At 46.8% G+C, this 23,667-nt stretch overlaps 1 protein-coding gene across 4 annotated transcripts; it reads left to right on the top strand.

Moving 5' to 3' along the window:
- Positions 1-1,832: 1,832 nt before the first annotated feature.
- On the top strand, positions 1,833-23,209 carry PHF6 (PHD finger protein 6). 4 transcript variants are annotated; one of them, XM_075259447.1, is made up of 10 exons: positions 1,864-1,881; positions 10,205-10,375; positions 10,529-10,630; positions 12,186-12,319; positions 14,262-14,305; positions 15,631-15,800; positions 17,650-17,793; positions 18,981-19,085; positions 21,767-21,900; positions 22,258-23,209. In XM_075259447.1, the coding sequence occupies exons 2-10, from the start codon at positions 10,241-10,243 to the stop codon at positions 22,385-22,387; spliced, it is 1,098 nt and encodes a 365-aa protein (XP_075115548.1). In that variant the 5' UTR covers positions 1,864-1,881; positions 10,205-10,240; the 3' UTR covers positions 22,388-23,209. The 4 variants fall into 4 exon arrangements, with proteins under 4 accessions (XP_075115552.1, XP_075115548.1, XP_075115549.1 ...); XM_075259448.1 differs by lacking the exon at positions 1,864-1,881 and adding an exon at positions 7,389-7,484; XM_075259450.1 differs by lacking the exon at positions 1,864-1,881 and adding an exon at positions 7,540-7,605.
- The last annotated feature ends 458 nt before the right edge of the window (positions 23,210-23,667 follow it).

Below are 23,667 nucleotides of genomic sequence, written 5' to 3'. Positions count from 1 at the left end.
CTAAAAACTATTGGGGGCCCTGTATGAGGGTCAGTATATTTATACCTCCTGTTCTACCAAAAACAGAATCAGGTCAGGGCTCCATTTTCCCTGCCACATCCCACCCCAGGGTGCCCATAGTCGCACTTCTCAGTGCAAAATGCAAAGGTTTCATAAGTGGCTCCCACCATAACCACTACTTAGACATACCTGAACTAGCCAAATTATAATGCTCCCTCAGTGGCCCCATACAATAAGATAAGATAATCCCCCTCAGTGGCTGATCACAGTCAGATGTCCTTAGAGTAGTCCCATATAATGGCTCATCACACATTAACCTGCCCCCCCACCTTATGACATTAACTTGTCCCCTCCAAGTGGTTCCCCAGACATTAACTTATAATGCCCCCTGAAGGATATATTGTCCTCCTCTAGATGTCTCCAGCTTCTTGACTCCTCTTAGCTGCCCCCAATTTCTTGCCCCATTCCAGTTGACCCCACAGTTTCTTGTCCAGCTCCTATTGCCTCCACAGTGTATATTGTCCCCTCCAGCTCCCCCAGTTTCTTATTCTCTAGTTCCCCTACAGTACATATTGTTTCCTCCACAGTTTCTTCAGTCTCTGATCCATTCCAGACTCTTCAGGAAGAATAGGCACAGTCTAAGGCCTCATTCACATCTGCGTTGGGAGTCCGTATGAGGACCCCTCCGAACGGGATACCGAACGCATTTGCAAGCGGTGATGCCAGTGAAAGCACACGGACCCCATAGACTGTAATGTGGTCCGAGTTCTTGCCGCCAGATCTACGCAGGGATCATGCGGACAGAGAAGTAGTTCACAATCTACTTTGTTGTCCGTATGATTCGTGTGGGCATTGCGGCAAGCACACGGACCCCCATTATAGTCTATGTGGTCCATGTGCTTTCACTGTACAGCGTCTGCATTTGCATTTGGTATTCAGTTCAGGGAGTCCGGAATACCAACGCAGATGTGAACCAAGCATAAGAGACATCACTACCTATTGCTCCTGAGACACTGGGGCAGGAGACAGGGGCCAAATAGTGAACGACAGAGCAGACAGCGGTCTACATGCAGGGTTGTCCTGGTGTCTAATGAAACCCCGCCACCATAAGGCCAGGGGCAAGTGATTACAGTTACCCTGGGGCCTGCCTGGTTTGTAGGAGACTGATTTCTCCCTGCTTCTTCCTTACAGACGTCACATTGTGTTCTTACAATATTGTGCATCTAAGCAATGTATGGTCATATAACAGATACTGTGTTAAAGGCATCCATTACACTTTCATTTTACATAGACGTCAATGAGCATTGCTCTACTATGTTACAGACCATGGACATCTGTGCATCACAGGACACGCACAGCATTCATATAAGCCCCAGACCAGGTCAATTTGACAAATGTTTTGCTTTATATCATTTTAATAAAAAAGTGCAGGATTATTCGATTTTGTGGATTATCGGATGCTGGAATTGTACAGTCTTGTGATCCCATGCATGCAAAATGCAACAAAATCTGCATTTTCTGCACAGGTCAAGAATACAGATCTCAGAATGTTTCTTATAAGGGTCCTAAGACGTAAACATCTCCTCCCAGCCCCCTCCTGGGTCTTCTCATTCATCTCTTAGAGCCCACGTGACCGCACCCACGTGATGTTTTCATCGTTCCAGGGCGCTCTCTCCCAGGACTTGCCAGCTGTAAAGCTGATTGGCTGCTGAACATCACGTGCTCACTGGTCGCTAAGGCCGGGGGCGCAACCTGTTTTTGGTTGCTAGGCTGAGTGCTGCACAGTTGCTTCCTGTCCAGGAGACTCCAGTGCGCATGCGCGATTGTAAATCTCTGCTATTGAGATTTGGAGAGGAGCGAGACCCCAGACTGAGCAGGAGGGTGAGAGGCTCAAGGCTTTACTACTGTGTTACTCAATGTCTGGGGCTGCAATCTACGTGAAGAGTATAGACACTTATGGCAGGCACAGATAGGCAGCCTTCTCCATCATCAAATTACATTACAAAGGAGATCTCACCCAACTTTCCTGGACTCCTGCATGCCAAATATATTTATGCTATGCTATAATGCATCTTGTATTTTTGTGTAATTGAATACTTTGGTATGTGGAAAAGCCTGGTGATATATTCTGCAGGGGCTTAGCCACACATTTAGGCGACATTAACATCTGCGTCAAAAATCGCCAGATAAAAGCGTGCTGCAAGTCCAACTTTTTCATTTGCATCGCTGCCCCATTCCAGAAAAGGACGTGGCACATCATTGGTGCAAGAATGGGCTATGTGTGAAAAATGCACCACATTAAAACCCATGTGTGCTAGAAAGCTAGTTTAGATGGGGGCAGTGGCGTAACTACCGTAGGGGCCACTATGGGGTATAATACTGTGTGCAGGGGGCTACTGTGGGGCATACTAGTATGTGCAGGGGACACTATGGGGGATAATACTGTGTGCAGGGGACACTATGGGGACATAATACTGTGTGCAGGGGCCACTATGGGGACATAATACTGTGTGCAGGGGACACTATGGGGTATAATACTGTGTGCAGGGGACACTATGGGGTATAATACTGTGTGCAGGGGCCACTATGGGGTATAATACTGTGTGCAGGGGCCACTATGGGACATAATACTGTGTGCAGGGGACACTATGGGGTATAATACTGTGTGCAGGGGCCACTATGGGGTATAATACTGTGTGCAGGGGCCACTATGGGGTATAATACTGTGTGCAGGGGCCACTATGGGACATAATACTGTGTGCAGGGGCCACTATGGGGTATAATACTGTGTGCAGGGGCCACTATGGGGGATAATACTGTGTGCAGGGGCCACTATGGGGGATAATACTGTGTGCAGGGGTCACTATGGGACATAATACTGTGTGCAGGGGACACTATGGGACATAATACTGTGTGCAGGGGCCACTATGGGACATAATACTGTGTGCAGGGGTCACTATGGGGTATAATACTGTGTGCAGGGGCCACTATGGGACATAATACTGTGTGTAGGGGTCACTATGGGGTATAATACTGTGTGCAGGGGACACTATGGGCTATAATACTGTGTGCAGGGGACACTATGGGACATAATACTGTGTGCAGGGGCCACTATGGGATATAATACTGTGTGCAGGGGTCACTATGGGGTATAATACTGTGTGCAGGGGCCACTATGGGGTATAATACTGTGTGCAGGGGCCACTATGGGGCATTATACTGTGTGCAGGAGCCACTATGGGGCATAATACTGTGTGCAGGGGCCACTATGGGACATAATACTGTGTGCGTGCAGGGGACACTATGGGGCATAATACTGTGTGCAGGAGTCACTATGGGGGATAATACTGTGTACAGGGGACACTATGGGACATAATACTGTGTGCAGGGGCCACTATGGGGGTAATACTGTGTGCAGGGGCCACTATGGGGGGTAATACTGTGTGCAGGAGCCACTATGGGGGATAATACTGTGTGCAGGGGACAGTATGGGCTATAATACTGTGTACAGGGGACACTATGGGCTATAATACTGTGTACAGGGGACACTATGGGCTATAATACTGTGTACAGGGGACACTATGGGCTATAATACTGTGTACAGGGGACACCATGTCAAAAGTTCGCCACGGGGCCCCGCCATTCCTAGTTACGCCACTGGATGGGGGTTAATAAATCCCCAAAAGCTGCTTCAGCCTAAGGCCTCGTTCACATCTGCATTTGTATTCTGTCCGGGGGAGTCCGCATGAGGAACCCCCCCTGAACGGACTACCGAATGCAACTGCAAGCGGTGTGCAGTGAAAGCACACGGACCCCATAGACTATAATAGAGCACATGGACCCCATTATAGTCTGGGGTTTGTGTGCTCTCATAAGCTCTCCAATGCCAATGCATTCAGTATTTCGGGGGGGAGGTGTCCCCATGCGGACTCCCCAAACAGATTACCAAACGCAGATGTGAACCAGGCCTAAGGCTGATTTTTTTGCTGTATAAAATAAATATTGCAAAACTAATTTTTTTATACCGTAGTTTTGCTATTTTATCACTTTCATTACATGTTTTCTTTAATCTGCTGGGTTTTTTTTGTTTTTTTTTTACACTCAGCTTAGTTGATCAAAGATGGCAAGCAGTAAAAAACATTGGGTTGAAGAGCTATTCGCCCCGCGCTTCAGCGCAGAAGATTTCTTACATGAAAGTTTTGAACCAGAGCTGCTAATATCGGAAAAGCTGGCGATAGAGAGAGCTAGAAAGCTGGAAGGAATCTACAAGGCTGCATTATGTGAATTTCAGGAAAAGGAGAAGAAAAGAGAACTCTTGTCTAAAATGATCACCCGGGAGTCTTCTGTACAGGAGCAGGCTGTCCCCACCCAAAATGCCACCTGTGAAAAAGCGGACAATGATTCGGCCGCCACCAGTAAAAGCAGTGGTCATTGTATATGGAACGAAAAGGAATTAAATCTCTTAAGATCCGAAATGAACAAAAAACATTCTGAGGCAGCTCATTCCAACCTTCAGCTTAGAGCTTGCAAGCTGCAGATATCTGAATTGAAGGCCAAACAAAAGGAGACTGAGCGGGAGTTGGAGGCTCTTAAAGTGGCATTGGCAGGATCAAAAAGAGCGAATGAATGTAAAAATGTCCTGATTAATCGACTGAAGAAAGACGGGGAGAAAAAGGAGGCAGATCTGCAGGCCCTGAGGAAGGACTTGGCTGAAAAATGTGTCCTGGTGCAAGACCTTACAACGAGTTTGAGTAAAGCCACATCGGAAATGCAACATCTACATCTCCAAAATACAGACTTACAGCAGGAGTTACAGACCTTACAGCAACAGCAGGAACTTCAAATCCTCATCGCCTCAGAAAAGACAAAACTTAAGTATGATGCAGAAATAAGGAGGTTACAGCGAGAAAAAGAGACTCTTAAAGAAGAGAGACAACTAGAAAGACACCAACGGGATCAAGATGTTGCTGAATTGGACTTGTTAAGGAGACTCTACATCCATGAGAAGTGATTTGTTTTGTATATTTGTTTTTACATATACAATGTATAAAAAAAATTTCCCCACTGTATTCATTAGGGTCTGTTGGTACTCGGCATTAATGGCTGTGGATGCCTTTGAACCTTAAATGCAAAATTAAACATTTGTATAGTTTTTTTTTATGGTTTTGCTCCAGTAGAGTCTGTGTGATTCCTTTAAATAGCTGACTGTCCTGCTGCTTCTGACATCAACCCAACAGCCCACGGCTTCTGTCTGTGTTACTCTGTTGTAAAGTCTATCTGATCGCTACTCTACTAAATGGATATAAAGCTGTCAATATAGTATAGTACCGATCAGGCCGCCACAAGTCAGTTATGATGTGCACCCAGGCAAGTTCAGTCCAATCCAGATGGGACTCAGTTGTGCAAAAGCAGCTTTAGTGTTAGAGACCCCATCTGAAAGGAGGAGGAGGATGTACGCAGCAGATCTGAGAACCAAGAGGGATGAATACATACAAGTCTGCAGGGAGGGCAGACCATGCAGAATGAATGTACTGGGGAGGAGGGTAAATCACACATTTTTTTGTATTTTGTTTAAAGAGAGAAGACAAAACCGACGGAGAAAGGGGAACATCGCACAGTCCTCTGCTTCAGAAAAATGCTAAAGGGAATCTGCCACCAGAATCCAATATATCAACCCAGCCATACAAATAGGGTACAGTCGCAGGTCAAAGGGTGTTATCCCTTCCATTGCTGAGATATGAAATATAAAAAATTTGAGCTTTCAGTAGTTAATACCTTTTTTAATGGCTAACTGAAATGATGACAGATTGCAAGCCTTTGAGGCTCTAGGCCCCTTCCTCAACCATGCCTGAAGAAGGGGCCTAGAGCTTGCAATCTGTCATCATTTTAGTTAGCCATTAAATAAGGTATCAACTACTGAAGACTCTCATTTTTTTATATTTCATATCCACTGGCTAAGACGGTACAAAGATATTGCTGAGAGATGCTTTTTTATGTCAAGGTGCAAATGAGCTCTCCTGAGCAATGAAGACATCGCTACTTAAAGAGGACCTTTCATCAGATTGGGCACAGGCAGTTCTATATACTGCTGAATTCAGCGCACTGTCGGCTTTCCCAATCTATGCCCCGGGTAAAGCGCTATCGGTCCCGGTACCGTAGCGCTTTAAGGTCAGAAGGGTGTTTCTGACACTTAGCCAGGGACGTCCTTCTGCCCAGCAGCGCCTATCGCGCTGTGCTGTGGAGCGGGGAGGAACGCCCCCTCCCTCTGCTCACAGTGCTCGTCCATAGACCAGTATTATCAGGAGGGAGGGGGGCGTTCCTCCCCGCTCACACTGTACAGTGCGATAGGCGCTGCTGTGGAGAAGGGCGTCCCTGGCTAAGTGTCAGAAACGCCCTTCTGACTGTAAAGTGCTACGGTACCGGGACCAATAGCGCTTTACACTGGGCACAGATCGGGAAAGCCGATAGTGCGCTGAATTCAGCGCACTGTCACCTTTCCAGCAGTATATAGAACTGCCTGTGCCCAATCTGATGAAAGGTCCTCTTTAACTCTTCATAGCAACAGCAGCACCCTTAAGCCTGTGTATGGGCCGTCAGCCATGATTGAACACCACACGGATGTTCCTTCATTGAAGCATGGCTGCAGAACCGCGCGGGAATAAGTCCTGTCCAGAGTTTTGTGGCCCAGACTGTCAGTCCACACACTTGTCCATTGAATACACGGTCATGTGCATGGGCCGACAGAAATGAATGGGTCAGTATTAGAGATGAGTGAATAGTATTTGAAACTAGAGTGGCTCAGTGGTTAGCACTGCAGCCTTGCAGCACTGGAGTCCTGGGTTCGAATCCTGCCAAGGACAACATCTGCAAGGAGTTTGTATGTTCTCCCCATGCATGTCTGTGTGTATTTCCTCCCATTCTACAAAGACATACTGATAGGAAAAATATACATTGTGATCCCTATATATATATCCCTGTATGGCACTCACAATGTACATAAACAATGACATCTATAGGAAGTGCTTATATTTCCACCCTTGGCTTTTGCATAAGAAGAAAAAAAGCAGCAAAATATGTAATAAAAAAGGTGAGACACAAGTTGTAGGAGATGCCTGGCCTGAAATAAGAAACTAGGAGCAGTAAACGCGTGTTATTTGTCAGTCCTATCGGTGTAGTCACAGCGTACGTGCAGCACAGACTATGGCAGTGACTCAGGGACATACACGTGACGTCATACTGAGTAATAACTGAGTCATGCCGTTTCCCAGCAGTCTCTGACGTCACGGAGCCGCAGGGCTCACATGGGCACGGGAGGGTTAATGCGCGGCGTGCGTACAGGGGGGCGTGTGACGGATCTTCCCGCCGCTGGCGTGACGTCAGCACGTCGTGCGTCTTCGAATGAAAGGAAACAAACACTAGAGATTACGGAGCTGTTCCTGGAATAAGAGAGGCCAGTGCGGGCAGGAGGGGAGCGGGCTGACGGGGTGAGTGTGGCCGCGGGGCGGGTGACGGGGAGCCCGGGGCTCGGTGCCGCAGTGGGGAGGCTTCAGTGCCCGCCTCTTGTAGAGGCCGGGCTGCCTGTGGCTCCCGCCGGATCCCATTGTGGTGAGTGAGGATGGAGCAGCCAGGGCTGGAATGAATGACTGGTGGTGGGGAGGGGGTCACGTGATGTGTGGCCGGACAGACTGACAGCTGTGAGGGCGGGGGCAGGCCCTTGTACTTACACATGTGGTCACATACATGTAATGTGGAGCCGGCACTACATGTATGTGACCAGACCAAGGGGAGGGGCACGGGGTATAAGGAGCCGCAGGGTGGTCCCCCACTAGATGCTGGGCTTGTTTCTAGGTAACCGCGCATGTTCTGTCCATGGTGAACAAGAACTCCCGGTGTAGGGGAGGCCACGTCTAGTCACATGACCGGCCTTATATTGAGGACCCTCAATGTGTGACTAGTAGGGGGCTCCGCACTCAGGACCCCCCACCGACCACCATTGGTAGAAGCGGCGATAGTGCTTGGTGAGGGTCTGACACCCGGACCACTACCCATCACATACTAATGACCTGTATGTAATATGTAAGTTACCCAAAACCCATTTATAGGGGTCCAGTCAGGTTATAACATGTCCGCTGCTCTCAGGGCGCCCAAGTGTCTGATCACTGAGGGTCTCATGGCCGGGATCCCCATAAAGGATAAGTGTACCCCATAAAGATGAAGTGATGGGCTGCACATCTGCGCCTGGTTTCTCTGCTGCAATCCCATTGTTATGAAGGGAGCAGCAGCCTGACCAGCACCTCATCTGTACGGGGGACCCTGGAGCCCTTTTGTCCTGATCATTGTGGGGCCACAGCAATCGGATCCCCGCCGAGGAGACACTTGTCACCAGTACACAGAATAGGGGAGAAGTTAAAAACTTGGTTCAAGCCAGTGAAAGTGATGAAACCCCTTGTATAGCTGCTGTCCGTCCGTCCGTCCCCCCTCTCCCCGATCTGTATTGTCCTGTGACTTTGGCACTTTAAAGGGAAGGTTCAGTCCTGCTAAAATGTAAAGCTTGACCTGGTTGGTTAAATAGAGTTTGGTGTCTGCAGCAGGAGGAGGCGAGTAAATGAATATAGTTTTATAGAAACTTCCTGATATCCGTGCTCTTTCATAGGAGGCCAATAATAGACATGTACTAATTGGCACCGCCCACTGGACTCCTACAAATAGAGCAGGGAATTGGATTCATAAATGACAAATTGTACTGAATCATTTCCCATAAACTATGTATCAGTCTGCTCTTGCTATATACTCTGCTGCCGGCTGATCAGACTGTGCTGGTCTCTTTGGTTTCCCATGTTAGACCTTTGACGTGACCTACAATGTACAACCTTCATGGTAGGTCATGTCAAAGGTCTAACATGGGAAACTAAAGAGAACAGCACAGTCTGATCAGCCGGCAGCAGAGTATATAGCAAGAGCAGACTGATATATAGTTATCATGGGAAATGATTCAGTACAATCTGTTGAGGTCTGACCAGTGATCCCAAAATAAGCGCGTCTTAGTCATGTGTTCCTGACATACAAGATGACCACATGTGCTCGGTGAGCGTTCAGACTCAATGAGCTTGGCTGTTTATTTCCCATTGACTGTGAGTTAAGGCTTCGTGCACATCATTGTATTTATTTTATGCCTGTAGTCCCTAATTACTGATCCCTAATAATAGAGGAGTAGGGAACCTCGTCTTGCCAGCTGCTGTGAAACTACAACTCCCAGCATGCTCCATTCACTTCCATGGGAGTTCCAAGAACAGCAGAGCCAGTATGCATGCTGGGAGTTGTAGTTTTGCAACAGCTGGAGAGCCGTACGTTCCCTACCCCTGCTATAGGCTCATTAGTTTCTATGGCTTCAAGGTTTTTGCTGGTCCGTGTAGGGGCTACAGCACTAAGCCACAGAATACAGTGCAGATCCTATTCCATGTTTGCAACTTTGTCTCATATATTCACTTTATATGGTCTGCAGAAATTACAGATGTGACATGTGGGGGGGGGTCTGTTCCTTTTTTACATGGGCCCTAACGTGTACAGCCACGTCTGTGATAGGGATGTGAATGGGCACCGCTTGTTAGTCAGTGGGGTCTTTTGCAGTCTTAACAATCACACTTTTATGCCATTTGATAAGTTGTAAACATTTGTGCTCTATAATGACACGCATGTGTCCTTCTCATCTGCACAAGTACATCGTGTCCCCATGTATGTGCTATGTAAACCCAGGAAGACCTCTGCAGCCATAGATGGCAATTTTCTTGCAGGTTTATTATTATTATTATTTATATAGCACCATTAATTCCATTGTGCTGTACATTACAAGACACAAAGTATACAGGTAGATCTAATACTAACAGTGACCGACTGGCACAGTGGGGTAGAGGGCCCTGCCCGTGAGGGCTTACAATCGATGAGGTTTATCTTTCCTATGTGGCACATGTCTTAGTAGGAGATGTCCTCCCTCTTTGCTACTTCCTACAGTCCATTATTGACCTGTTTTTGGTCCAGTAACCTCTCCAGGACCTTGACGTTATCTTACATTGGTCACTATGTAGCAAGACCAGGTGCTGACCTTGGTGGAAGACAGAAACCAGATCTCAGAAGTGGAATCTACAAGGGAGTTATCTTGGAACTGAATTCCTTGGAAAATAATATATATATTTTTGTTTCTTTTCAGCGTCTTGTGAACTTGTCGCGGAGTGCGCTGCAGAACATGTCAGGCTCTGGACAGAAGAAAGGATCATTGCGGCAACGGAAATGCGGATTCTGCAGGTCAAACAGAGAGAAAGAATGCGGACAGCTACTGGTGTCCAGTAACCAGAAGGTGGCCGCGCACCACAGATGTTTGGTTGGTATCCTCTTGCCTGTCTTTATCGTCTCTCTAAGTTATAGTATCACTATTTACCCTGAGGCCTCACCTTACGAGTCGGTCTCTGCAATTAGGCTTGGTGGATTTGATGGCAGTAAATTCGTCACTAATACTATTTTATTATTTCTGTAGCTTTTTTCTTCCGCACTTGTATCTTCACAATCTGACAGTGAAAACCTCGGGGGGTTTTCCATAGAAGACATTCAGAAGGAGTTAAGAAGGGGAAAGAAACTGGTATGTTGCAAAGTGTTTTTGTTTTGTAATGGCATCGTACTATTATATTCCAAATGGATTTCATTCTTACAGGATTTAAAGGGGTTGTCTCAGTCGCCGGCTGCAATTTCCTTCACCCCAGCTTGAATATCACATTGCTCAGTTCCTTTGGGTCCTGCTGTTGACACTTTATATAAGCAGCTGATTTTGTCAGCTGGCGTTTCTCCTGCAGCAGCCATTGATTCGTATAGAAGGGGGCTCTCCATTTTGGCATATGTGGGAGACCCCCTTTTATGATGCCCATATTACCTAATAGTGTTTAAGTGCACAATGCAATAATATGCCATCACCCTATCGCCACATCACTGACGGTGAGAATAGATGAGCCACATTGCACCCCTTTCTACATTCTTTTGCACATCTGCACTCCGTGCTGTCACCTCCAGGGCTGCAGCCGTTCCATTTCACTTGAACAAATCCTCACTGCTGTGTAGGGAAAATCTATGAAGGGAATGCAGTGCTGTATTGGTGTGGATCCCAGAGGTTGGACCTCTGCCAATCATAAAGTGATGGAATTTCTTAGTGTTATGCCAGGGGTAGGGAACCTTCAGCACTCCAGCTGCTGTGAAACTACAACTCCCAGCATGCTCCATTCACAGCAGAGCAAGTATGCATGCTGGGAGTTGTAGTTTTGCAACAGCTGGAGAGCCGTATGTTCCCTACCCCTTTATAAGATGGCAACACAGTTATACTGAGAGGACCCCTTTAATCGATATACTGTCTGTACTGCCACTCTGAGTGCTGCGCCATAGCTGCATTCGGCACTGAGACTATATGTGTATTCAGTAATGTATACAGTTGAGCTGTTGATCTTTCTTGGAACACTTTGGCGATATGTCTTCAAGCATGTGTGGAGTGAATTCAACGACGGCAAAAAAAAACCTCTGCAAACTTTCCTGTTGCCTACTTTGAAATGTGAAGTGGGAAATCGGTCAACGTCTGTACAAGCAAACAGATTCATTTTGAGACGGGTTTGACCCGAATTTCCCTAATAGTTTGATTTTAACGAAACCAAACCACTGGGGGTCCGTCTAAAATTGCAAATTAAAATGATTGCCACAACATACATTGCTGTGAATGATTATTCTCAAGGTTCGGGGATTTCCTGGGCACGACTGAGGCCTGTGATTGAGCCACAGCAGTCACACGGGCACGCTGATTATCCTGATGGTTGGCACGTCCATGTGATTGTTGAGACCCCCAGTGGTGACCCCCACGTAAAGTAACAGAGTGCCGGATGCCATGAGAAGGCCCAAAAGAGTATAAATGATTTTATTTTTACACCTCCTCCACCTATTATACTCTGGGTCTGAGTCGTGGGGATTCAGGTGCCTGAGCCACCCCAACTCGAAACTTAATAATAATGTGCTACTAAAATTTTGGTCGGCGCTGTAAGATGGATTTCCCCCTTTTTTTGTATAGATGTTACAGAATAACAAATGGATCCTGTGTAATATCTTTGTAGATTTTGTCCTGGATGTTTCTCATATGTCTGTCTTTCTGGTTTTCTTCCTAGATGTGCACCTTGTGTCACTGTCCCGGTGCAACCATTGGGTGTGAGGTGAAGACATGTCGCAGGACCTATCACTATCACTGCGCCCTGCACGATAAAGCCCAGATACAGGAAAACCCATCACAAGGAATATACCTGTAAGGTCAATTGTTAAATGTCTGTCTCCTATGCCCTCGGTCTCCCTTGTTGTCCTCTCTTTCCTCTCCATAGACTTTATTCTTGAATACACAGAGTGGTGAGGGCCTAGTCTAGAGGAAGGAAATAATCGGAGGAACAGTTATTGCGTTCTTTTCTTTTTGGTGAATGAATAGCTCAAGTGAATAAAGTCTTAAAGGGGCTCTATCAGCAAAATTCTGCTGGATGAGCCCCACATATGCGTGAATAGCCTTTAAAAAGGGTTTTCAAGCACCGCTAATCTTATTTTAACCCCCCCACACCCATTTTAAAATAAAACTATAAAAACATAGTATACTAACGTGCATGATCCGACGTCATCTTCTGGCATGCCTTCCTCTTCTTTCGGCGACTCCCTCCGATCCTGGCTCTTTCCGGCTTCATCTCGTCTTCTTCCAGCGGTTCAAATCCAATTGGATCAAATCCAGTGCTTGCGCACTGCCATTGAGAAGGAAGGCGCCAGTACTTGTGCAGTAGCTCCGGAGGGAGCACTACTGTGCACGCGCTGGATTTGAACCAATTGGATTTGAAGAGCCAGGACTGGAGGGCGTTGCTCGAAACAAGAGCAAGGTATGCTAGAAGATGATGTCAGATCGTGGATCACCGTCCAGCGTGCACGATAGGTATGATTTACATATATGTTTTTATAGTTTTATTTTAAAACAGGGGGGTTAAAATAAGATTAACGGTGCCTGAATATGTGGGGCTCATACAGCATAATGTTGCTGATAGAGCCCCTTTAAAAACCGTTTACGGGGCCACACGGTGGCTCAGTGGTTAGCATTGCAGCCTTGCAGCACTGGGGGTCCTGGTGTTCAAATCCCACCAAGGTCAAAAAACCATCTGCAAGGAGTTTGCATGGATTTCCATCCCATATTCCAAAAAAAACATACTGATAGGGAAAAAAATGTACATTGTGGGCTCACAATCTACATTTAAAAAAAAATAAAGTTTCCGGGTAAGTTCACACGGAGGAATTTGCTGTGGATTTGGGGGCAGATTCTGTTCCGCTTCTGCCTCATTGTTTTCAATGGGAGGCAGAGATCGCAGCAAGACGCTGACAAAGTGTCCTGTTTGATCTTGTCTCTGCTGTTATGGCCCATTGATCTGAGCCTAACCTGCAAAGGAAAGCTGCAACAGAATCTTCATTTTTTGCATCTGCATTTTCCACCGTGTCAGCTTACCCTTGAAAGGATCGGTGCAATTTAAAAGTGCCCCCTTTATTTCTGCTACAGTTGGTAGAAAATGTTCCTGGTGTTTATCGTCAAGTGTAGTAAGGCTAGAAAATAAAAATGCATCCATATGTGCTTGTAGCCTGCACTTTGTTCCTTCATTGGACCAGCTGTCATTGCCGCTGTCTGTGCAATGAGGCAACTGTAGTAAATCTATGCTAAAACAGTTCTCCCACCCCCCATTATTACCACTGATCTTACATGCAGTTCTGCCAGAAGTGACTGTAACGTGGCAAACCATTACCTTAGAAAAGACCAAGGGACACTGGACAGCAAATACAGGTCATGGTGCAATAAACAGATCATCTTGTGTGCACAGTCAGGAAATCTGCTTACATTCTGTCTTATTGGCGATGGGATCTTAATGATAATCAGCCTGACATGGATACAAGCGCATAACTGTCCTTACATTGTAAACTTGGGATGTGCAGAATATTCAGTCGAGTGCACAGAGAAAGCAGGCTGCAGATGTGTGAGGAGGATCAGGCCCTCCCCTCTCCATTATACTTGTGAACAGACCATTCCCCTCCATTCCGGTCTTGTTTTACAGTAATAACTAAGGATGGAAGTTCCCTAGTAACAGGGAGTGAACAGTAGAATGTGAGAAATAATACTTCTTCAGTTATAGCTGCTTCTTACCCTTCTAATGAATTGTTTTCCCCCTGCTTTTTAGGATTTATTGCCGGAAACACAAAGAACAGATGCACAACTCCGAGGGTAAATATTCATCTGGAGAGAACTAAAATACCAGGCAGAAACTGAAAGAAGACATCTCAAAATAAACGTTATCACTAGAGATGAGCGAACACTATTCGGAACAGCCGTTCCGAATAGCACACTCCCATAGAAATGAATGGAAGCGGCCGGCACGCAGACTTTGCCGGCGGACGGTCGCTTAACCCCCCGCATGCCGGCTACATCCATTCATTTCTATGGGAGCGTGCTATTCGGAATGGCTGTTTCTGATCGTGTTCGCTCATCTCTCATTATCACCTAACCACATGATAGTTATTGAAGGGAACCTGGAAGGTGATTTGGGACATTAAACCACCCACAGGGCCTGATGGATGGGGGATATAGTGTCCCAAATTGCCCTGTTATAAAACCATTCCTGCTCATGCCAGAGGTATACTGTATTTTCCGGACTATAAGGCGCACATAAAAACCTACGATTTCCTCAGAAATCGTAAGTGTGGCTTATAGTCCGGTGCGGCTTATATATGGATGGAAGCGGCGGCAAAGTCTGCATGCCGCTTCCATAAATACATAAAAGGCACCGTAAGGGTGCATTCACACTACAGAACGCCGGCGTGTAATCACAGCCGTACACGCCGGCGTTACAGCAGGGCTGCCGGACACTTCCTATTCATTTCTATGGGAGCCGGCATGCGAGCGCTCCCCATAGAAATGAATGGAAAAAAGCAGTAGTTTAATCTAACTTTTACGGTTGGGCTCTATCAGCATGATTTTGCTGATAGAGCCCCTCCTCACCTGCCGAGCGCTTCCAATAGAAGCGGCTGGCACGCGGGGGGTTAAGCGGCCGCTGGCAAAGTCTGCCTGCGCTTTCAATAACATATAATGCGCACCGGACTGCGGCTTATAGTCCGGTGCGCCTTATATATGAACCGAGACGGACTATAAGGCGCTCATGGGCAATGCGGCTTATAGTCCAGTGCGCCTTATTTATGAACCGAGACGGACTATAAGGCGCTCATGGGCAATGCGGCTTATAGTCCAGTGCGCCTTATAGTCCGTAAAATACGGTAAATAAAAAAGCTTTATACTCCCCCTGTGCTGAGACAGTTCCTCACTGAAGCGAGAGGCGTACACATCGGCTTCAGTACTCGTGCCCCGAACTTGCACAAAGAAATAAGTTTGATTCCCTTTAATAGCGCTCGTGCTTAAGTGCTGTACCAAGTCGTGTCCTCTAGGTGGCAGCTTTTCTCCTTATATTCTCATATACCCTTGTCTTTGTATACTGTACAGGGGTAGGATATTCTTCTGATTTCTTACTATTGTCCTTCATTCTTCTTATTTTGTAGATGAGTTAGAAGAAGAGTTTGGCCACAGAGACTTAAGTCCGTCACCTCCTCATCGCGGCAGGGGAAGGGGCGCACGTGGAAAATCAAGGACCACAAACTCCAGAGGACAGTCTGAGGAGAACAGGCTCACATCTTCACACTGTACAGAAGAAACCGAAAGCAGCTCCAGTGTAAGCGAATAAGACTTCTTACCTATGCACAGGATAGTTTATTTGGGGGGCATCAGTCAGACCCCTACCAACCAGTCACATGATCATAAGAATACAGTTCTGAGTACAACATTTGGCGCTCTTTACAAGTGTTGGGCGAATAGCATTCGACGGAATACCTCGCCGGCATAGGAATGCGTGTAATCGGTCGAACAACGCTTTGAAGATTCAATGCGTTTAACCCCTTGGTGTTCGGCCGATTACACGCATTCCTATGTCGGCGAGGTATTCCATCAAATACTATTCGCTCAACGCTACTCTTTACCAGACTCTTAAGGGGTTGTTCAAACCTGGATATTTTTGGCTTGTTCTTAGGATAGGACAACATCAGGTCCACTGCTATGCATGAGGTTGGAAGCGGACGGCTCTGTACACGGTGTAGTGGCTGTGCTGAGCTGCAGTTGCTTAATACGTCCATTACAAAGTGTACACCGCTGTCCGCTCCCAGACTCCTACTGTGCTAGGAACAGCTGATTAACCCCTTCCCGACATGCGCCGTAATAGTACGGCGCATGTCTGGTCTGTAACTATGGCGACCGCCCGGGAGCCGGGCGGCCGCCATAGTCGCGGGGTGTCTAATGCTTTAAGCAGTAGACAACCGGCTCTAATGCCCGGACCGATCGGAGGCATTAACTCCTCCAGTGCCGCGGTCAAAGGCGCCGGAGGCGCCATTTTCCCGGCGGCGCACGGGCGCCGTCATTTTGCCCGGGATCGCCGGCTCCTGGAGCATGCTCCAGGGCCGACGTCATGTTGCCATGACAGCCGGGAGCCTGTACAAGGCTCCCAGGCTTGTCTGCAAATTCTCTCTTTTGCAGGCTGGTCTATGCAGCCTGCAAAAGAGAGGATGATTTTTTGCAATGCATTAGCATTGTAATGCATTGCATTAGTAATCAGACCCTCTGGGGTTCAACACCCCTAGGGGGTCTAATAAATGCAAAAAAAATTTTTTAAAAAAGTAAAAAAAAAAATAAATATATATAAAAAGTATTAAAAGTTCAAATCCCCCCCTTTCCCTAGAACACATATAAAAGTAGTTAAAAACTGTGAAACACATACATGTTAGGTATCCCTGTGTCCGAAATCGCCTGCTCTACAAATCTATAAAAATATTTTTCCTGTTCAGTAAACGCCGTAGCGGGAAAAATAGTCAAAAGTGCCAAACCGCCGTTTTTTCACTGTTTTGACTCTGATAAAAATTTGAATAAAAAGTGATCAAAGCAATAACATTTCCCAAAAATGGTAGAACTAAAAAGTACACCCGGTCCCGCAAAAAAAGACGCCCTATGCATCCCCGTACACTTACGTATAAAAAAGTTATGGCTGTCAGAATATGGTGACTTTTAGAAAGAAATTTTTTTTAACAGTTTTGGATTTGTTTTTAAGGGGTTAAAATGTAAATAAAACCATATAAATTTGGTATCCCTGGAATAGTACCGAAACACAGAATACAGGGGACAGGTCATTTTGGCTGCACAGTGAACGCCGTAAAACCAAAGCCCGTAAGAAAGTCGCAGAAATGCATTTTTTCTTCAAATCCACCCCATTCTGCATTTTTTTCCAGCTTCCCAGTACATTATATAGAATAATTAATGGCGGCATCATGAAGAAAAATTTGTCCCGCAAAAATTAAGACCTCATATGGCTCTGGGAGCGGAGAAATAAAAAAAGTTATGGGGTTTAGAAGGAGGGGAGTCAAAAACAAAAAACGAAAATCAAAAAATGCCATCAGCGGGAAGGGGTTAATCGGGGTGCAGACTGCTGTCCCCCAACTCATTACAATAATTTTACTCAATTGTGTCGCTTCCTACAGAGAGACAGGTCACCCCACAGAAGCAGCCCCAGTGACAGCAGACCGAAATGTGGATTCTGTCATGCTGGCGATGAAGAAAATGAGACGCGAGGGAAACTCCATGTGTTTAATACAAAAAAAGCCGCGGCTCACTACAAGTGCATGGTATGTGTTTATTCCTCAATGCTGGTTACATCGGCTTGTAGGTTGTGAATGTTTTTCTTATCTAGTGGGGATGTGACCTGGGCATATGCAAAGAATAGGGGATAGAAAAGCAGTGTATTACAGCTAATGCCACTGTATATGCTGGAGAGAACCTCCCAATTTATACACCAAATGCAGTGTGACTAGAAGGGCTGAAGACCCCCCATCTAGATCATCAGTATGTTTTTCTATGCACGTAAAGGTTATAGTCACATGTGATGGGAATCTGCAGACATACAATTGGTCTTGGATTTGCTGCAGTCATTGTTGTTTGAAAGAGTCTTTGACCCCTCGTTCACATCTGTGTTCGGGGAGTCCGCACGGCGACCCTCCGAACAGAATACTGAACACAACTGCAAGCGGTGTACAGTGAAAGCACACGGACCCCATAGACTATAATGGGGTCTGTGTGCTGGCCGCACATGATTCATGCGGGCAGGAAAGTAGATTGTGAACTACTTTCCTTTCCGCATGATCCTTGGGGTCTATGGGGTCCATTTTCTTTCAATGGCACACTGCCTGCAGTTGCATTTGATATTCCTTTTGAAGGGGTCCTCATGCGGACTCCCCAAACACAGATGTGAATGAGGCCTTAAAGAGGTTTCCAGGGAGTTAAGATTCGCTTACCTGATCTGGTGAACTCTTGATGATGTTGCACTGCCACCTCCCCTGATGGAGAGGACAGGGCGATCCAGGTGTAGAACCAGGCCAGAACCGCTGGTTCAGGTCAGCAAATCTTAACTCCTTTTAAAGCTCTGCTAGTTTATTGGTACATTGCTTAAAACCTGTATAACTAACTCAATAACAAGCCGAGCCAATGCACCAACAGTATGGACATTGCTTCGCTATAAACTTATTATGTTAGCGCTTCTTAGAAAATGTATTTGGGTTCTCAATAGTATATAACGTCCTTGTGACGCACTTCAGTTTTCATCTGTTGAGGTTACAGTCTTCACCATTATATTGCTGCTCTTGAATAAACCTGGTAGGCTATACAGCCTGGAGGCGATTACATGGGGAAACTGGCGAAGAACCTTGTAGATAGTGGTAACGTCTTCTGCAGAAGTTCTGCCAATGGAGTCTGTACAGCATAGGGAATAAATGGAATAATTTTTATTTATCACTGAATCGGTTTTGTCTCTCTCCAGCTCTTCTCCTCTGGTACAGTCCAGCTGACAACAACCTCAAGGGCCGAAGTTGGAGATTTTGACATAAAAACTGTGATACAAGAAATGAAACGTGGCAAACGCATGGTAAATATATGTACATGTTACTAATACAACAGCTCTTCTGGTCTAATGGGGGTTAAAAGCCTGTGCAACATATTGAATCCGATTTCATCTGTTTCTGCCTTAAACTGCAAGGGTTAAAAAGTCACCTCTGCTAAATTTGTGATCATTTTACTACACGGATCAGTGTGCGGCCGACAGTACAGGCTGCGAAACTCAGGCCCCGTCCTATTCCTCTCTGATTTTGTGTCCGTGTTTCTGAGGCTCCTATTTATTGAATGAAGAATTATTATTATTTATTTATATAGCACCATTAATCCCATGGTGCTTTACATTTGGGGGTTACACACAGTACACAGAATATACAGGTAGATATAATACTAACAGTGAGCGACTGGCACAGGGGAGTAGAGGGCCCTGCCCGCGAGGGCTTACAATCTATGGGGGAAGGGGGGATAGTGTACAGATGGCGGTGCGGTGATAGTGTTATTGGGGGGGTGTAGGCCTTCCTGAATAGGGGAGTCTTCAGGGCCTTCTTGAATCCTGTGATTGTGGGGATCAGTCTTATGTGTCTTGGTAAGGAGTTCCAGAGTATGGGGGATGCACGGGAGAAATCTTGGAGACGGTTGTGTGAGGAGCGGATGAGAGCGGAGCAGGAGGTCATTGGAGGATCTGAGGTTATGTGTGGGCAGGTAGTGGGAGATTAGGGCAGAGATATATGGAGGGGACAGGTGGGGTCAGAGATATATGGAGGGGACAGGTGAGGATAAGGTCGGAGATATATGGAGGGGACAGGTAAGGTCGGAGATATATGGAGGGGACAGGTGAGGTCAGAGATATATGGAGGGGACAGGTGAGGTCAGAGATATATGGAGGGGACAGGTGAGGATGAGGTCAGAGATATATGGAGGGGACAGGTGAGGTCAGAGATATATGGAGGGGACAGGTGAGGATGAGGTCAGAGATATATGGAGGGGACAGGTGAGGTCAGAGATATATGGAGGGGACAGGTGAGGGTGAGGTCAGAGATATATGGAGGGGACAGGTGAGGTCAGAGATATATGGAGGGGACAGGTGTGGATGAGGTCAGAGATATATGGAGGGGACAGGTGAGGGTGAGGTCAGAGATATATGGAGGGGACAGGTGAGGTCAGAGATATATGGAGGGGACAGGTGAGGGTGAGGTCAGAGATATATGGAGGGGACAGGTGAGGATGAGGTCAGAGATATATGGAGGGGACAGGTGAGGTCAGAGATATATGGAGGGGACAGGTGAGGATGAGGTCAGAGATATATGGAGGGGACAGGTGAGGATGAGGTCAGAGATATATGGAGGGGACAGGTGAGGATGAGGTCAGAGATATATGGAGGGGACAGGTGAGGTCAGAGATATATGGAGGGGACAGGTGAGGATGAGGTCAGAGATATATGGAGGGGACAGGTGAGGTCAGAGATATATGGAGGGGACAGGTGAGGATGAGGTCAGAGATATATGGAGGGGACAGGTGAGGTCAGAGATATACGGAGGGGACAGGTGAGGTCGGAGATATATGGAGGGGACAGGTGAGGATGAGGTCAGAGATATATGGAGGGGACAGGTGAGGTCAGAGATATATGGAGGGGACAGGTGAGGATGAGGTCAGAGATATATGGAGGGGACAGGTGAGGATGAGGTCAGAGATATATGGAGGGGACAGGTGAGGATGAGGTCAGAGATATACGGAGGGGACAGGTGAGGTCGGAGATATATGGAGGGGACAGGTTGTGGATGGCTTTGTATGTTAGCATTAGTAGCTTGACCTCTATTCGCTGGGCTATAGGTAGCCAGTGGAGGGACTGGCAGAGGGGAGCAGCCGATGAAGATCGGGGGGTGAGGTGGATTAAGCGAGCAGTGCAGTTTAAGGTGGACTGGAGGGGGGCGAGGGTGTTTGCTGGGAGTCCATGGAGAAGGGTGTTGCAGTAGTCTAGGCGGGAGATTATGAGGGCCTGGACGAGCATCTTGGTAGTTTCCTGGGTGAGGAAGGAGCGGATTCGGTGGATGTTCTTGAGTTGGAGGCGGCAGGAGGTGTTGAGGGTTTGAACGTCTGACTTGAAGGATAGGTCGGAGTCCAGGGTTACCCCAAGGCATCGGGCCTGTGGGACAGGGGTAAGTGTGGTTCTGTTAACTTTGATAGATGGGTCAGGTGCAGGGGCCATACGGGGTGGGGTGAAGATGATGAACTCTGTTTTCTCCATGTTGAGTTTGAGAAAGCAGGAGGAGAACTCTGGCCAGCAGGGAGGTAATGCCTGGTCCAGAGATGTAGATTTGGGTGTCATCGGCATAGCAGTGGTACTGAAAGGGTGTAGATGGAGAACAGGAGGGGTCCTAGGACGGAGCCTTGGGGGACACCTACAGAGAGAGGGCGAGGTGAGGAGGTGGTGTGCGAGTGGGAGACGCTGAATGTGAGGTATGAGGAGATCCAGGAATGGGCCAGGTCTGATATACCAAGGGATGAGAGAATTTCTAACCGGAGGGAGGGAATGAATCGGGCTGTGGGAGGACCGCCGGCGCACAGGCAACAAATTGGTGTAAAATATCCATTATTAATAAATGGCCACCTATGGCCGGCCGCATTACACCTGCTTATGTTACACAATTCCTTTACCTTGCTGCGGTGAGGACTTGTTTTCCACCTTCTACATTTCTTGTTTTTTCCCTTATACAGAAGTGCACGTTATGTGGCCTCTTAGGCGCTACCATTGGCTGTGAAATCAAGGCCTGCGTGAAAACATATCATTACCATTGCGGCGTCCAGGACAAGGCTAAATACATTGAGAACATGTCGCGAGGAATTTACAAGTAAGTGTTTAGGATGCAATGTTCATGGAGGTTTCCTAGGCCCGGGTCACATCTGCGTCTGAGGAGTCTCTGCTTGTGCACCGCCAAACGGAAACCTAAGTAAACCCAGGGACCCCATAAACTATAATTGGGTCCGTGTGGTTACCGCATGAAACGTGCAGAGAGAAAAGCGCTGCTTGCCGGACTTTTCTCTCTGCGAATTTCATTGGGATAGGGGAGCGGAATGGCCGGAAGGCAGATGTGACCCCCGGGCCTTAGTGCTCATGATCTCTGTGTGTATTTCTTGTGAATCCTGTCCTGCCCACACATCCATGGGATCAGACATGTCTGTCATCTGTCTGTGTTCCTATTCCTCAGGCTGTATTGTAAAAATCACAGTGGGAACGACGAAAGAGATGAAGAAGACGAAGAACGCGAGAGCCGGAGCAAAGGCAACGCAGCCGATGTCCGCGGCAATAACAATCCACCACAGGTCAATGGGAATTAAGAGCAAAGCATCTAAAATTGGAGGGATGTGCCAGACGCATGGCGGTGCACCGTGCATTTGTAATGGGGGAATGCTGGACATTTTTTCAAGTTGCATTTTAGCACAGATTGTTAAAGAAAAAAATAAAAATCAAAGGGGTGCAAATTTTTATTTTTTTTTCCATCAACCATTTTCCAAGTATCAGAACTGTGTTTGGTTAGTGATATTCTGGAGTCATGAAACCCACCCGGTGCGTTGGGGCTGGTGGTCTTATTTGCATCTACTTCATGCTGTTTTTTTTTTGTTTTTTTTCTATAGTCGCTTTTAAAATGGGGGAAGTGGATTGCAAGATATTTTGATTCCCCTGTGGGAGCAAATAAATGAATTATTTGCATCTCATGTCCGCTCCCCCCTTCCTCTTCCCCTCGGTCCTGTGGCGTTCCAGCCGGCGCAAGTAATCAAAATGAAAACTTTTTTTTTTTTTTTTTTTTTTTTTAGGACTAGCCATGGTATAGGGCGGTATCTTATTGTTTTGTACAGCATAAATACATTGTGTATTATCAGACCCGAGGGCTGTGGGCTCTGCATTATTCTAGGAAGAAAAGACCCCTCCAAACTGCGACTCTTCCTTTACGCTCAAGCAATGTCAAGTCTCCAGTTTAAGGCTGAGGCCCCACATGACGGATTGAACAGAAGTTACAAGAAGAACTTCTTAAATATTTCCCATTCCTTCTGTAGCCAGTCTTGGCTTTGGCTCAAAAAAAGCAGCAAAATCTGCAACAAAAAAAGCTTCATGTCCGCAACGTGGGGCCTCAGTCTCCAGGTATGTTCATAGATGGCAATCTTTTTTTGTGTGTATGTTCCACACCTAGGAATGGGATTTGTAAGGCTCTGTTCCCACAATGTCATGTAGCGTTGATTCTGACTCGTAAACTTGTGTCAGAGTCACCGCTGCAAAACAGAATCCCATCGTCTTCAATGGGTTTCGTTTGGTGCAAGTGGTAACACATTGAATTCAGTGGGTTAAAAAGCTGTTACGTGCGCTAAATGGAACCCATTGAAGACGATGGGATTCTGTTTTGCAGCGCCGACTCTGACACGAGTTTACGTGTCAGAATCAACGTCGTGTTACATTGTGGGAACGGAGCCTTACAGTCCAAGCACCATTGAGATGTGTGGGACACTATGGGATTGTAGTTTATCTGAACCTCAGATTTCGGGGTTATGTAATTGGATCCCGCACCCCAGGTCACTCCGCCTCTGCCATATACTTGTACTATGGGGGCGACCTTACTATTAGT

This window comes from Leptodactylus fuscus, chromosome 11 (genome assembly GCF_031893055.1).
Source record: "Leptodactylus fuscus isolate aLepFus1 chromosome 11, aLepFus1.hap2, whole genome shotgun sequence".
NCBI lineage: Eukaryota > Metazoa > Chordata > Amphibia > Anura > Leptodactylidae > Leptodactylus > Leptodactylus fuscus.
The sequence above is the reverse complement of the archived record's forward strand: the minus strand, read 5'-3'. Positions and strand labels throughout refer to the sequence as shown.